This window comes from Physeter macrocephalus, chromosome 11 (genome assembly GCF_002837175.3).
Source record: "Physeter macrocephalus isolate SW-GA chromosome 11, ASM283717v5, whole genome shotgun sequence".
NCBI classification, from domain to species: Eukaryota; Metazoa; Chordata; class Mammalia; order Artiodactyla; family Physeteridae; genus Physeter; species Physeter macrocephalus.
The window spans coordinates 136,747,509-136,762,348 of record NC_041224.1 but is presented as its reverse complement, the minus strand read 5'-3'; the positions used below and the strand labels follow the sequence as shown (position 1 = coordinate 136,762,348).

At 43.6% G+C, this 14,840-nt stretch overlaps 1 protein-coding gene across 1 annotated transcript in view; it reads left to right on the top strand.

Moving 5' to 3' along the window:
* Positions 1 to 471: 471 nt before the first annotated feature.
* GCH1 (GTP cyclohydrolase 1) overlaps positions 472 to 14,840 on the top strand; it is a 51,319-nt gene continuing 36,950 nt past the window's right edge. Inside the window, exon 1 of the mRNA XM_007116410.4 lies at positions 472 to 945. Within this exon, the coding sequence (XP_007116472.1) occupies positions 606 to 945 (340 nt within the window). The 5' untranslated portion in view covers positions 472 to 605. The remainder of the gene's footprint in view (positions 946 to 14,840) is intronic.

The window sequence follows — 14,840 nt, the reverse complement described above, 5'->3', positions numbered from 1 at the left end:
AACCCAATCTCTTCCCAGGCGAGGCCACCTGTTTGCTCATCTTTCACAGGGCAAGGCGACCAGAACACTTCTGATGCAGTGTACTCTTTGCCCTAAGAGGAGAGGGCTGACGGGGCACTCAGACCTTGCCTCCCCTCGCCGAGGTTCCGGCTCCGAACACCTGCCCCCTTTAGGATTCGGTTCATCCGGCAACAGCCGGAGGGGTCCAACCCAATCCTCCTTCCTGGCGCGGTAGGGACTCGGACAAGGTCCGCGCCACGGACTCGGACAAAGTCCGCGCCACGGACTCGGACAAAGTCCGCGCCACAGTGGCCGGCTTCCAGAGCACCCGGCGGAGGGCAGGGCGAAGGGGCGGAGTGAGCGCCATGACGCCAGGAGCCTCGGCCAATGGAAACGCACCGCGGCGCGCCGGCCGAGCCGCCAACCCATAAAAAGGAGGCGCTCCGGCACTCCTCAGTCTCGTCTGTTCCGGGCTCGGAGCGTACCCCTGGCCCGAGGCCTGCATTCTTCAGGTGACTCCGGTCACAGCCCATTGCCCGCCGGCGAAGTTCAGTTGCAGCCCCTGACGCGTCCGAGGGTCCCTCCGGGGCGGGAGCGGCAGGTCCATGGAGAAGGGCCCAGGGCGGGTGCAGGCGAAGCCGCGGGACGCCCGGTGCAGCAATGGGTTCCCCGAGGGGGAGCCGCCGCGGCCCAGGCCCAGCACGCCCACCGAGAAGCCGCCGCGGCCGGAGAGCAAGAGCGTCCAGCCGGCGGACGGCTGGAAGGGCGAGCGGCCCCGCAGCGAGGAGGACAACGAGCTGAACCTCCCCAACCTGGCGGCCGCCTACTCGTCCATCCTGCGCTCGCTGGGCGAGGACCCCCAGCGGCAGGGGCTGCTCAAGACGCCCTGGAGGGCGGCCACGGCCATGCAGTTCTTCACCAAGGGCTACCAGGAGACCATCTCAGGTCAGTGCTCCCGCGGCGTGCCGGGCGCTAGGGAGGTGGCTGCAGGAAGCGTGCGCCGGCTCCGGGAAGTTCCCGGAGTTGCTCACTCTTGGCGGAGGAAGCCGAGTGCTGTCACTTTCCGAAGCCCGCCCTCGGCCCTGGCCCAGCCGTCCGGCCAAGGAGAGGGCCCTGCGTGGGACGCATTTCGGGCGCGGTGGGAGTCAGCGGCCTCTCCACCCGGGGACTGGTTGAAGCGGCCCTCGCGGGGTCCTCCCCGCTCGCTGCACGCGGCCTTCTCCTCCAGCCTCGGGTTGGCGGGACCGCGGTCACAGAGCCTCCCCACGCCCCTTACCCCCGCCCCCGGGTGGGAGCCTGGAGCGCTTGTCGCCTGAGCGCCCAGGGCCGGATGCCCGAGGAACGTGCACCTGGGCTCGTGGAAGTGACGGCTTCCTAGGTCATTTCTGCTCTGGAGGTCTCATTTTTGGTAGGTCTGGGGTGAAGCCTTGGCTTTGTGTGTCTGAAGCCGGGGGTGATTCTTTGCTGCAAACTCGGGGACCCTCACTCTCGCTGACTTGCCAGGGTACCCGGGTGTACCGAAAGTCGTAATTCTCTTTTGTTCACGTACAATTCACTCCAGCTCAGGACTTTGCCAGAATTTGGCATAGTTCTGGGCATGGGCTTTCCTGGAGTTTGAAGTGTGAGGTTTTTTGGGGGTTAGCTTGCTGCCTAAAGCCTTCTCCGCCTTTTCTCCCCCACTCCCCAAACCCCAAAGCAGGAAAGCGACTTCCTGGGAGTCGGGGAGGTTCGCTGGGCTGTGGGACCCGGAGTCCCTCTATCACCCACTTCCCACCCACGCATCCCAAAGGAGCCGGGTTGGCCCAGTGCTTTCGGCGCCTGAGGAGGGTCAGGCTTTTGCCCAGGAGGCCGGGAAGTAGGGGGCGTGGGGTGACGGTGGAAAATGATTGAGGACTTCCCTGCCTAATTGCTGGGTGAGCGATGCTGGTCATTAATTAAAAAAATAAAAAAGCTCTGACTTGCACAGCTCGGACCAAGGGCGTTGTTTTCCACTTCACATCTTCTGTATCTCTTGGTGACATTTATTCCTTTGGCCTAAGAAGCCTTCTGCCTTCACCATTTCTAAAAGAATAACAGTGCTGCTTTGCAAGGTAACCTCTCTGCTCAGGTTATTTCCCCAATCAAGTTTCTGGAGACTTCCTGAATAGACTCTGGGAAAAACAGTTATTTTTGCCCAGTCTCCCCCACCCCAAAGGAAGGGTGGGAAATCAGTGTGAGAGGGGTGAGGCACATAAAGGAAATGACACTACATCTTAAAGCCAAGAAATGGATATGTAGTTCTGTGTCCAAGTTTACTTTTTAAACCTTTGTTGGTAAAAGTTTGGAGCCTCAAATACAGAATTTCAAAATGCAAAGACTGAAGAATAAACATTCTTCATTTGGTGAATATTCTACCATTTGGTGATATTCCACGATGTGATGAAGAAACATCTTCTTAGGGCCTTGCTCAGTCTGCCTCTTGTGGACACTGAAAGTGTCCACCGCACTTGGTCAGGCTTTGGTAATCAATCGCCCTAATAGAATTCACAGGAGAGAGGGATTTCTGACCTCGAGAGTAGGGGAGGTCCTCCTGACTTTTGAGACCTAAAGTGTCTCAAAAGGTTTACTTAAGAAATGATTAGCAGAAGTTTGTCTCATGAGCCATAGGACTAATGACTGCAAAGAACACTTCATTCTACCTTAGAAGACAGTTCTAGTCAAGTGTTAATTTATTATTTAAAAAGTCCATATGGACCTAGGAACAGAAATCAGATTAGGGGGACTCTAATCATCTCCCTACCCAAGAGGACCTGGGGGAGAGGGTGGAACGGGGAGTGACTGCTTAATGGGTTCCAGGTTTCCTTTTGGGATGATGAAAATGTTCTAGGACTAGAGAGTGGTGGTGGTTGCACACATTGTGAATGTGCTAAATGCCACTGAGTTGCACATTTTAAAATGGTTAAGATGATGAGTGTTATATGTATTTTACGACAGTGAAAATGTCACAGACCATTTAAGAATTATTAATAGCCATTAATTGAAAACTTTTTATGCTCTAAGTGCTTTATGTGGATGGTCTTTGGTTAATCCTCATTTTTGAGGTAAACACTGTTCTTTTACCCCATGATAAGGAAACTGAGGCAGAGAGGTTGACAGCTTCAGGTGGTAGAGCTGGTGTTGGAATCTAGGCAGCCTGAATGCAGAACTCTTACCTGCTTCCTTATGTTGCTACTTGGTGAGATATGTCAGTGTATCTTCTCTACTAGGCATTTCAAACTGAGTTTGGACCTAATACTTGGGTCACCAGCATTAAAATAAGGTGGAGTAGAATGGAGAAAATCAGTCTATCATATGTAGTAAGGGTAAATGTTTTGAGAAGCTTACAAGTAGGTTTTATAGGTATGATTTTTTTCTGGTATGTACTGGCTCCAGTTGTAGAATGTAGTATTTCTTGTATTTGTTGTGGTCAAAAGTTTGAAAGCCTCTGTCTAGAGGATCACACTTAAGGACTTAATACTGATTTCTTAGAGGTACATAAATAGAAGACAGAGAGGAGAGGATGACAAGGATGATGCTGAACTTAAATGACTGAACCTGAAATGGTGGTGGTCCAGGCCTTGGATCAGCCTGGGTGGGAGAAAGAAGGATACTTTAAATCTATAGAAAATACAGAGTAAGTAATAGAGAAAACACTCCTACCCAATCCCTAATTTTTATTTCTTTAGAGAGTATAAGTCAATGACCACTATAGATTATTTTGGATAGAAGCAAACTTCTTTGAAACTGTCACTTTTCTATGCTTGTAGATAAGATACTTAACATCTTTTATATCTCTGTATATTAATTACTTGTTACTAGTGTTGACTTAAGTTTTGTAAAGCATAAAATAAATAAAATAAGTTGGTACTTTACATTCCCCAAATTATTTTTTTTAGCTCCTCTTGAGTGAATTGATGCTAATTTCTGGTGTTTGGGGAATTTGTCAGTTCTCCCTGCACTGCAGAGTATTTTCATGACCCTTGCATGATACACCTTTCTTTACTTTCCAGTATGTACCTTATTATGGGTGCATCTGTGGTCACCTGTAATGGAGCTCTGTCAAGGTTGTGCAAGACTCCTGGTTACTGTTCACCACTGGGCTGTAGCTTGTAGTGGAGGGAGGGCTGGAAGAGACACTATCACCTCTCCCAGGAATGGCTGTCCTTTGAATAGCATCACAGGGTGATCCTTGGACCAGCTCATCTTTATCTGTTGATATCCCATTTCAATTTAACCACATCCTAGTTCTCTTACATATTCAGAGAACCTTTGATGAGGTCTTCTTTTCTATATATTTCCTGTATTTCCATTATCTTTAAAATTCAGAATCCTAATTAAATTGGAGGGTCTGCTGTTGCCTGAGGTCTTTGAGCTTCATGTTCTTGTGTCTGACCCTTCCCTTTCCCTGTCCTCGCCTGGGTATAAATGGGAACAACCTCTTAGATTATTATTATTATTATTATTAGTAGTAGTAGTAGTAGTAGTAGTATCCATCAAAGGTTAAGTGAACGTAACTTGTCTCATCAGTTGTCCTTTTTATAAGTTTATGGGAGTACACAAGAGTCTTGAGTCTTCTGTCACATTTCTAGTTGAAGTAGGTTTTAGCTGGTCTTATCCAGGATGCCAAGGCAGTTTTCATAAATCAAGTTGACAGTGTCCCAAATTTGGGAAGCCTGTGAGCCTGTATATAATGCAGGAAGAGGAGATGGTATCACAGGTGATGGACTTCTTATAAATTTATTTATTTTATTTTTTAAATTTATTTTTTGCTGTGTTGGGTCTTCGTTGCTGTGCATGGGCTTTAGTTGCGGTGAGTGGGGGCTACTCTTCATTGCAGTGCGGTGGCTTCTCTTGTTGCGGAGCACGGGCTCTAGGCACTTGGGCTTCGGTAGTTGTGTCACACGGGCTCAGTAGTTGTGGCGCACGGGCTTAGTTGCTCCGCGGCATGTGGGATCTTCCTAAACCAGGGATCGAATCCATGTCCCCTGCATTGGCAGGCAGATTCTTAACCACTGCACCACATGGGAAGTCCCAGTGATGGACTTCTTGACTGTTTCCCCACCCTGCCTCAACCGTGTTCACTACAAGATGACAACTATTCTCTAAAGCTAAAGCGAGGCAATTAGATAGTTTATTTACACAAAAATGAGTCTTAGCCACTTCATACTGAAACGTGCCAGCACTCACAAAAGGTTTTTCTTTTTGAATCATGAACATCTGTGATTTACCAAATCAGACTGCCATGATGAACTAAGAATTGTAACCACTTCTAAGATGTGATAATACTTATTTATCATAGCCTCCCATATTGTGGGCAAAAGGTGAGTTTATGTCCCATGTTTTTTTTTTTTTGGCGGTACGCCGGCCTCTCACTGCTGTGGCCTCTCCCTTTGCGGAGCACAGGCTCCGGACGCGCAGGCTCAGCGGCCATGGCTCACGGGCCCAGCTGCTCCGCGGCATGTGGGATCTTCCTGGACCGGGGCACGAACCCGTGTTCCCTGAATCGGCAGGCAGACTCTCAACCACTGTGCCACCAGGGAAGCCCCTGTCCCATGTTTTAAAGTAGGTTGTAGAAAAGTTAATCTCATTATTGAGAGGTGCTATTTTAGATGTGTATAGTTCATTTAAATCTTGATTCACTAATGTTTCATTTTTATTTTGTTAATGAATACTTCTTACATAGGACTTAGTTCTGTGTATTGCCAGAAAAGGTACTATGAATAAAGAAGAAAAAATAACAAGACTATTGAAGTGTATGACTGGAACGTAGGAGTAGTCAAAGTTGATTAAAGCTGTTAAGAGTCATTGAGAATGGAGGAGAAAATCTAGTCTTACTAGTTTCTTTTAAAAATGTAGTATCTGTTAACATTTTTTTCTGGCCTGGGAGGAAAAGTCCTACACATAACTTTGAAATACTAAACAAACTGGTACTTGTTTTAGTTTCACTGGACTGCCATAAGAAAGTACCACAGACTGGACTGTTTAAACAACAGAAATCTATTGTCTCACAGTTCTGGAGACTAGAAGTCTGAGATCAAGGTGTCGGTGGAACCATACTCCCTCTGAAAATCACACGGAATGGGGAGGGGAGTGCGGTCCTTCCTTGCCTCTTCCCAGCTTCTGATGATAGCTGTCAATCCTTGGTGTTCCTTAGCTGGCAACTGCATTACTCCCATCTCTGCTTCTGTTGGTGTCCAAATTTCCCTCTTTTAAGGACATCAGTCACATAGGAGTGAATCCACTTTACACCAGTATGCCTTATCTTAATTTAGCTAATTACATTTGCAGTTACTCTATTTCCAAGGTCACATTCTGAGGTACTGAGCTTTAGGACTTCAACTTAACCTTCAACACAGTTTAACCTATACCAGTGTTAAATGCTATTATTCATAAGACTGACTGGGAGCTTTATAATTTCATTTAATTTATTCACTGAGTGCCAACCACTGCACTGAATGCTGGGAAGCAGGCTCAGCAAAACCAGATATGGTTACTTCCCTCATGGAACAGACAGTCTATTAGACTAAAACAGATATTCATCAGAATCACATGAATGAGTGTGATTATAGATGGAGAAATCTAGTGATAAAAAGAACACAGCTCAGTGAGAGCATTTACCAAAGGAACTTGATCTATGCTAGGAGATGGGAAGTGTGGATGCTTGAGCTGACATCTGAATAACAACAAACACTCCTGATTACTATGTGCTGAACCCAGTTGTGAGTTCTTTACATGTATTGCCTCACTGATCCTCACAATAACCCTACGGGGTAGGTAATATTAGCCCTGTTTTTAGGGATAAGGAAACTGGGGCACAGAGAGAACTTGCACAAGATCATATCTGAAAAGTAGTGGCACTGGGAGAATGATAGAGAATGAGAATCATCATAATCTCTCATAGTCTATTGAATTTTAATCATAATATTTTACTGATTTATTTGAATCACCTCCCCTCCCCTTCCCTTTTTGTATCTTCTCTGCTGTTTTCTTTTCTTTTTTATTTTATTTTATTTATTTATTTTTGGCTGTGTTGGGTCTTCGTTGCTGCATGCAGGCTTTCTCTCATTGCAGGGAGTGGGGGCTACTCTTCATTGCAGTGCGCGGGCTTCTCATTGCGGAGGCTTCCCTTGTTGTGGAGCACAGGCTCTAGGCACATGGGCTTCAGTAGTTGTGGCACGTGAGCTCAGTAGTTGTGGCTCGTGAGCTCTAGAGAGCAGACTCAGTAGTTGTGGCGCACAAGCTTCGTTGCTCCGCGGCATGTGAGATCTTCCCGGACCAGGGCTTGAACCCGTGTCCCCTGCATTGGCAGGAGTATATTCTTAACCACTGCGCCAGCAGGGAAGCCCTCTGCTGTTTTATTTGTCCAGCTCTAGAAACTCTTCTATGCCTGGGCATTACCCCACTGACTGATTTGCAGTATACCTCTATTTGAGTCCAGTATTTGGTTGAGTCAGACTGCAGTAATAAAATTTGCCAGGAGAGGGCAACTATCTAATCTTTGATGAATCCTAGGTTATGGATCCTAGATTATATGAACAATTCATAACTCCAGTTTATGTAATGAATATGTTCCCTATGGTTATACATTCTCTATTGAGTTTATGGCAATTAGATTGAAGGATAATTTAGATTGGGGTTAATCAAAGATTGTCTGAATCAAGGTAAATTTGTTATACTCAAGATTGAGAGGACATTTACTCACTAGAATTTGGTTCTGTTATAGCCTCAGTCACAGTTTTTTAGAAGAAGGACTGTCTGTACTCACCTTTGAATGCCTAGCATATTGCCCAGCACATGTAGATGGCCTGAATGTTTGAATTAATTTCTTAAAGACAAGGACCCCTTCTTGGGGCTTCCCTGGTGGTCCAGTGGTTAAGACTCCGCTCTCCCAATGCAGGGGGCCCGGGTTCGATCCCTGGTCAGGGGACTAGATCTCGCACGCCGCAGCTAAGAACCTGCATGCTGCAACTAAAGATCCCGCAGGCCGCAACTAAGATTCCGTGTGCAGCAACTAAGACCTGGCGCAGACAAATAAATAAATATTGGGAAAAAAAAAAAAAAAAAGACAAGGACCCCTTCTTTTTTTTTTTTTTTTTTTTTTTTTTTTTTTTTTTTTTTTTTTGCGGTACGCAGGCCTCTCACTGTCATGGCCTCTCATCTTCCCGGAGCGGGGCACGAACCTGTGTTCCCTGCATCAGCAGGCAGACTCCCAACCACTGCACCACCAGGGAATCCCAAGGACCCCTTCTTAACACTTGTCTTTCTCCTACCACAGTGCTCTGTGCATAGGTTCTCAATAAATGCTGGCTTTTTTATACACTAAAGAAAAACGTAGGGGATTAGCTTTATGGAAAAGCCATGGAAGTTATTTCTACTGGATCTCCTGAACACTTCTCTTCTAGGCCAGAGGTCATCCTTTAGACATCTTTGTGTCCTTCATAGAGTCCTGCGCCTGTAGAAACTCACCTATTTGGCAAGATGGCTTCTTCTATATCCAGTCAACATATTATTCCAAGGTATCAATTGAAGCAACTGGTGTGTTTCCCTGGAACATCAAAATTCTCATGGGGAAGAATCTCTAGAAAATCTGTCAGGATTGCAGTCAGTTTTTAAATTATTGTAGAAGTGTTCAACTGTACACAAAATTAGAATAGTATAATGAGTTTCTATGTGCCCATCACCCAACCTTTAACATAAACATAGGTCTTGCTTCGTTCCTCTTGTCACACACCTTCCCCCACTGAATTATTTTAAAGCAAATCCTAGATATGTCACTTCATTGATAAATACTTTACTATATCTTGCAAAAAGAGACTTAAAAATATTATCATACTTGGACTTCCCTGGTGGTGCAGTGGTTGGGAGTCCGCCTGCCGATGCAGGGCACGCGGGTTCGTGCCTCGGTCCGGGAGGATCCCACATGCCGCGGAGCTGCTGGGCCCGTGAGCCATGGCCGCTGAGCCTGTGCGTCCGGAGCCTGTGCTCCGCAACGGGAGAGGCCACAACAGTGAGAGGCCCGCGTACCGCAAAAAAAAAAATAATAAATTAATGAAAAAAAATTATCATACTTGAAATCAACAGTAATTCCTTAATATCAAATATCTAACCAATATTTACATTTCTTTGATTTTTCTCACAGGTATCTCTTTACAAATTGGGTTGTTTGAATAAGGATTCAGACAAGATTCACGTATTATATTTGATAAATGTCTTCAAGTTTTAAAAAAATTTTCTAGTTTGGTATTCTTTTTTATCCCCTAACAATTTGTTGAATAAACAGGGTCATTTGTCCTATAGAATTTCCCACATTCTGGGTTCTGCTCGTTATTTTTCTCACGATTTAAGTTAACATGTTCCTTTAGCTCCTGTGTTGCTTATATACTAGCAGTTAGATTTAGACGCTTGCCTTCCTGCTTCTCCCCACTCCCGCCCCCACCAAATAACTCTTAAATTTAGTCAAGAATACTTCATAGGTGGTGGCATGTGCTTCCATCGGTAAGCAGTTAAATATCTAGTTGTCTTTTTGTGATGTTAAAATCGATTAGCTTTAAGTGTTATCAGCCTAAGTTGTCCATTACAGAGCTTTTCACCAGCATTTCACTTGACTTTAGAAGCCATTGGTGATTGCCTAGATCCAGTATTTTTTAGAAGTTGAAAAATAATGATGTTTGGTTCTTTAATTCCTTCTGAATTTATTAACTGGAGTTCTTCTATAAAGAAGATATATGGGAACTCTTTGGGCCATCTTTGCAACTATTCAGTAAGTTTAAAAGTAAATAAAGCTTAAAGATATATAAGGTTGTTAATTTCTCTAATATATTTCTTTAATTCTGCACTGGAGATTGACCTAATTATGCCTCAATCTAGAAGCCATAAAAGAAAATAATTGTTACTTTATATAAAAACTAAGAACTTTCACAGGTCAAATACCAACAGAAATGACAAACTGGGAAGAAATATTTATAATTCATATTGTAGACAACAGGATAATCATACTAATATAAAAGAGATGCTGGAAATTAATGTGAGAGAAAGGCCAAAAACACAATTGAAAAATTGGCAAGACATGTAAGCAAACAATCCACAGGAAGGGAAATACAAATGACTTTTAAATACATAGAAAGATGCTTGACCTCACCTTCAATAAGAGAAATGCACACAGACCACCCAAAGATATACTTTTTCCTTGTTTGATTGGCCAAAGTCTAGAAACTTGATACTGCATTACATTATGGAAGTTATAGGGAAACAAATATTACTGTTGAGAGTGTAGCTATCTTTATGGAGGATAATTTGGCAACATCTATTAAATACAAATACACATATCCTATTTGAAAATCCTGCCTCTGGGAATTGCATACACGAAATGACATATGCTCAAGGTTAGTCACTGCAGCCATGAAAAGAACCATCCTATATGTCTAGTCCCTTAGAATGGCTAAATGATGCAGAGGAGTTATGTTGGGGGGGACAATAAAATGTTTATATTGACATTAAGAATTGGAGGATATATAATCGGTTATATGTTAATCAGGGATATGAACTGGGCAGATGGCAGACCAGAGTAGAAGCAAGACTTTTCACTATATTTTCAGTTTTTTATTTTTGAAGTATGTACATGTATTTTCAGATAGGTAAATTAAAAACATTGTGACAAAGTTGTTTCAAATCTAGGAGCAAAGGAAATACAACTTTTTAAGGGCTAGCTAATAAGAAAAATCTGGTTACTGAAAACCTTTACCCTGGAATTAGAGGAAAATAGATGTATATATTTGCAAGCTTGATCTTCATTGTGATCCATATAGTGTAAAGAAAGAGACTGAGTTTGAATGTGACCTTGTCCCTTGACTATCTGTATAATTACTGGCATGTCTTCAAACTTAATTTTCATCTTTTTATAAAGAATGGTAATAGCTGCTTTGCCTGGGCTCTTACAAGAATTAAGAAGGTATGCGAAAAGCACCTGATGCTTAATATATTCCTTCTTTTATGATGAGGAAGAACTATGGGGTTGGATTAATTGGAAAGTGTTTTAAGAATGTGGGATACTCTGGAGCCCTGAACCACCATGTAAAAAGTCCAGTTACTCTCTGGCTGCCATGCTGTGAGGAAGCTCTGCCACATGGCGAGGCCACAACTGGGTGTTCCAGCTGATGGCTTTAGCTGGGGTCCCACCCAACAGCTAGCACCAAACACTAGACATGTGAGTAAAGACTCCTCCAGGTGATTCCAGTCCCCAGCCAACGAGTCGTCCCCACTGAGCCCCAGACGTTGTGGACCAGAGGCCAGTCATCTCTCCTGTGCCTTGTCTGAATTCCTGACCCACGGAATCCCAGGACACAATAAAATAGTTGTACACCACTAAATTCTGGGATGTTTTGTTATGCACCAAAAGCAACTGGACCAGATTTTGAGATGAGGGTGGTTAGACTTTGCATTTGTGCAGAGGAAAAGGGAGTGACTTAAACAGGCCAAGAGATGGCATGGTGGTTTAAGGCTAGAAATTCAAATTTGTGAATTATCGGTATAAAGCTGAGACTTAAGCTTGGAGAGTTCCTGAGCTCCTCAAAGGAGTGAGAAGAGGAGACGTCAGCATTCCGACACTAAGGAGAGTGAGAGAAGAACCAGCAGAGACCGCCCTAAAGGGAGATGTGAGAGGCAGGAGATCCAGGAGGGTAAGTGTTGGCAGAAAATGGTTTTTTTTTTTTTTTTTTTTTTTGTGGTATGCGGGCCTCCCTCTGCCGCGGCCTCTCCCGCCGCGGAGCACAGGCTCCGGACGCGCGGGCCCAGCGGCCACAGCCCACGGGCCCAGCCGCTCCGCGGCACGCGGGATCCTCCCAGACCGGGGCGCGAACCCGGCCCCCCCGCATCAGCAGGCGGACGCGCAACCACTGCGCCACCAGGGAAGCCCCAGAAAATGGTTTTAAAAGGAATGTGGAACAGAAGGAAAAGGTCCCGAGACATAGTAGACTTGAGTCAGATTGCCTGGCTTCAAATCCTGTTACTGACCAGCTGTGCCTTAATTGCTTGATCTGTAAAATGGGGCAGTTAATAGTAATCATCCATCTTATAGGGTTATTGTGAGGATTAAGTGAGTTAGTATATATAGTGCTGAGAGAAATGCCCAGCATGTATGAAGTGCTATAGACATTTTGTCTGTGTTAGCAGTGAGTACTGAGATTTTATTTGAAGGTGTTGTTAGTAGTTTCAATAGCTTAATGTGCTCAGAAGCCAGATTGTAGGACTTTAGGGAGTAATTTAACAAATTACAGAAAATAAGAAAATTTTTGCGGTATTTTTTCCTGACTGGTAGGATCATGTGAGCTTCCCCTTGGTGTGTATCAAGACAGCAATGTGCTGGTTGCTGGTGAATGAAAGTGTTAGGTGTTGAAGAGAAGCGCATGGGCACCCAAACCCTGGGAAGTGGGCCAGGTTGTATGCGTGTGATCTCATATGATCCTCCTGTCAACTTGGAGGCTGTACTCATTATAAAGAGTTGGAAACTGAGAGGCCTTTGGTCAAGTCACTTGCCAGAGGGCACAGAGCATAACCCAGGTGTGTGTGACGACAGTGCTCATGTTCCAGTGGACATCGTGCCCCCTCAGGTTTTAAGTGCCTATGTTACATTTTCATATGAAGATCCATTTAAGATGTGAGCAGTGTAATCCATAGGCATTCTGTTTTTCTTCTTGAATTCTAGCAAACAGAAAGCCAAGTAGTTTTAGTTTTGAGGCATTTCTTAACATCCTGACTTTAAGATAGTTCATGAAATTTTTAATCAGGGGAATTTGTGAATAATTGCAAAAAATTTAGCTAAATTACATTCAGTTCAAAGGTGGATTAATAACTAACAAACTTTTCCCCACTTAATCTTTTGAGGGAGATGTTTGAAAACCAAAATTTTATACATTTTGTCTAAAGCACATTTAATTATATTTTGATCATTTATACTTTACAAATGTGAGTCTGTTTTAATGGTTTTACTATTTGGAAACTTTTCAGTTCTGTTTTAAATCTTTGTTTTTAGGGTTTGTGCTTTTTCTTAAGTGCAGTTATAAATTCTTAATCTTTCCTTTTATTTAAAGTAATTTTTTATGTAACTACAATGGTATGTAAATTTGAGATACAATTTATCTTCTCTTTGAATAATTAGGCAAAATAATACAACATAATTATGTTGCATCTCTACCAACTTACCCAATTGTGTTTCCTACTGCATGTTTGCAACTGTGTTGAAGTGCATACAGTTGAATGTTGTATATTCTTTTTTTATTTGTTTGCTTTAAAACATACACGACATAAAGTTTACCATTTTTAAGTATATAGTTCAGTGGCATTAAGTACATTCGCATTGCTGTGCAACCATCACCACAGTCTATTTCCAGAACATTTTCGTTATCCCACACTGAAACCATATTCATCAACCAGTAACTCCCTGGTCCCCCTTTCCTCTAAGCCCTTGGTAACCTCTATTTTACTTTCTGCATTTGAGTATTCTAGGGACCTCATATGAGTGGAATCATATCATTTTGTCCTTTGTGTCTGGCTTATTTCACTTAGCATAATGTCTTCAAGGTTCGTCCGCGTTAAGAGCATCATTTTAAAGTTAGAAAAGAACCATTTGGTCCTTGTTTGAGCCAGTAACTCATCTGTAGAATGTTGTATGTTCTTAAATTTGTAAGTATTTTATTTTCTTACTTTAAGAAATCTTTAGAATTGAAGATGTGTTAACTGTGTGCATATTTATTATCAAACATCAGGCCTGTGAATGACCCTGAGCTAACTGTTAAAAGGGAAGCAAAACTGGTTGGCCTTGGCTTGGCCCTCAGGGATCCTCTGGTCTGTGCTAGCCGAGACCAGACACTAAGTTCCTGCAGAGAGGAGCAAGTGGGGTCCTGTGTGGTCAGAAGGAAGGTGGGTTCTTATGGCGGAGAGACTTGAAACCACAGATGACTATGGAGGAGGTAGATTTTGAGCTGAACCTAGAAGGAAATTCATTTTGAATTTTTTTTTTTTTAAACAAATAGTCCATGATAGTTAAGAGAAGATGACGCTCTTAGGTGTTCTGGAATAAAAAGAATACACTAATATTCATAGCTGTCTGTACCATAGAGTTAAAATTAAATGAAGCTTTCAAAGCAGGTTTATTTTAAACTTTTTAAAGATCAGCATGGGAAGGCATTAGGGCTGGCTTCTTTCTCTGATGTTTCTAAAGTCCATTTTGACCAGTCAGCCCTTCTAATGAACAACTTTACCTGAACACATGTTGCTTGTCCAGGCTTTATAATCTGGTCGTTCATTTCCTCTTGTAATTCTTCCTTCTTATTAATCCCCTTGGTTACTCGTGCCCCAAGTCCTGACTCTTATACTTCCTGAATATCTCTCTCTTACCTTCTCTTGCTCTGACTCTTACTCATCTCTCACTTCTTTACTGGCTGTCTTGCCTCCTAGCTTGTCCTGCTCCCATCCATCAGTGCCAGAGTGATTTTACAGACATCGAGTAGATCTCTTCCTTCCAGAAACACTTGACTGATTTCCTCCTGTCTTTCCTCACCACGGCTGTAATGTTTTGTTGTGTTCCAGCCTCTTGCCTGCATTTTAAAATTCTCTTCCATCACCACCTCCTCATGAGGGCAAGTTAGCATTTTAGTTTAGTGCATAGCTTAGTGCATAGCCTGTTTTGAAAATCCATTCTGTCTCCTTCTCACACTGGAGCTGGAGACTGAGGCAGAAGTCCTACATGAGGCTTGTTCTGCAGTATTTGGCCCTTATGCCTGCTCTCTTCCTCTAATTTTTCCTCTTTTTTTTTTTTTTTTTGGTTT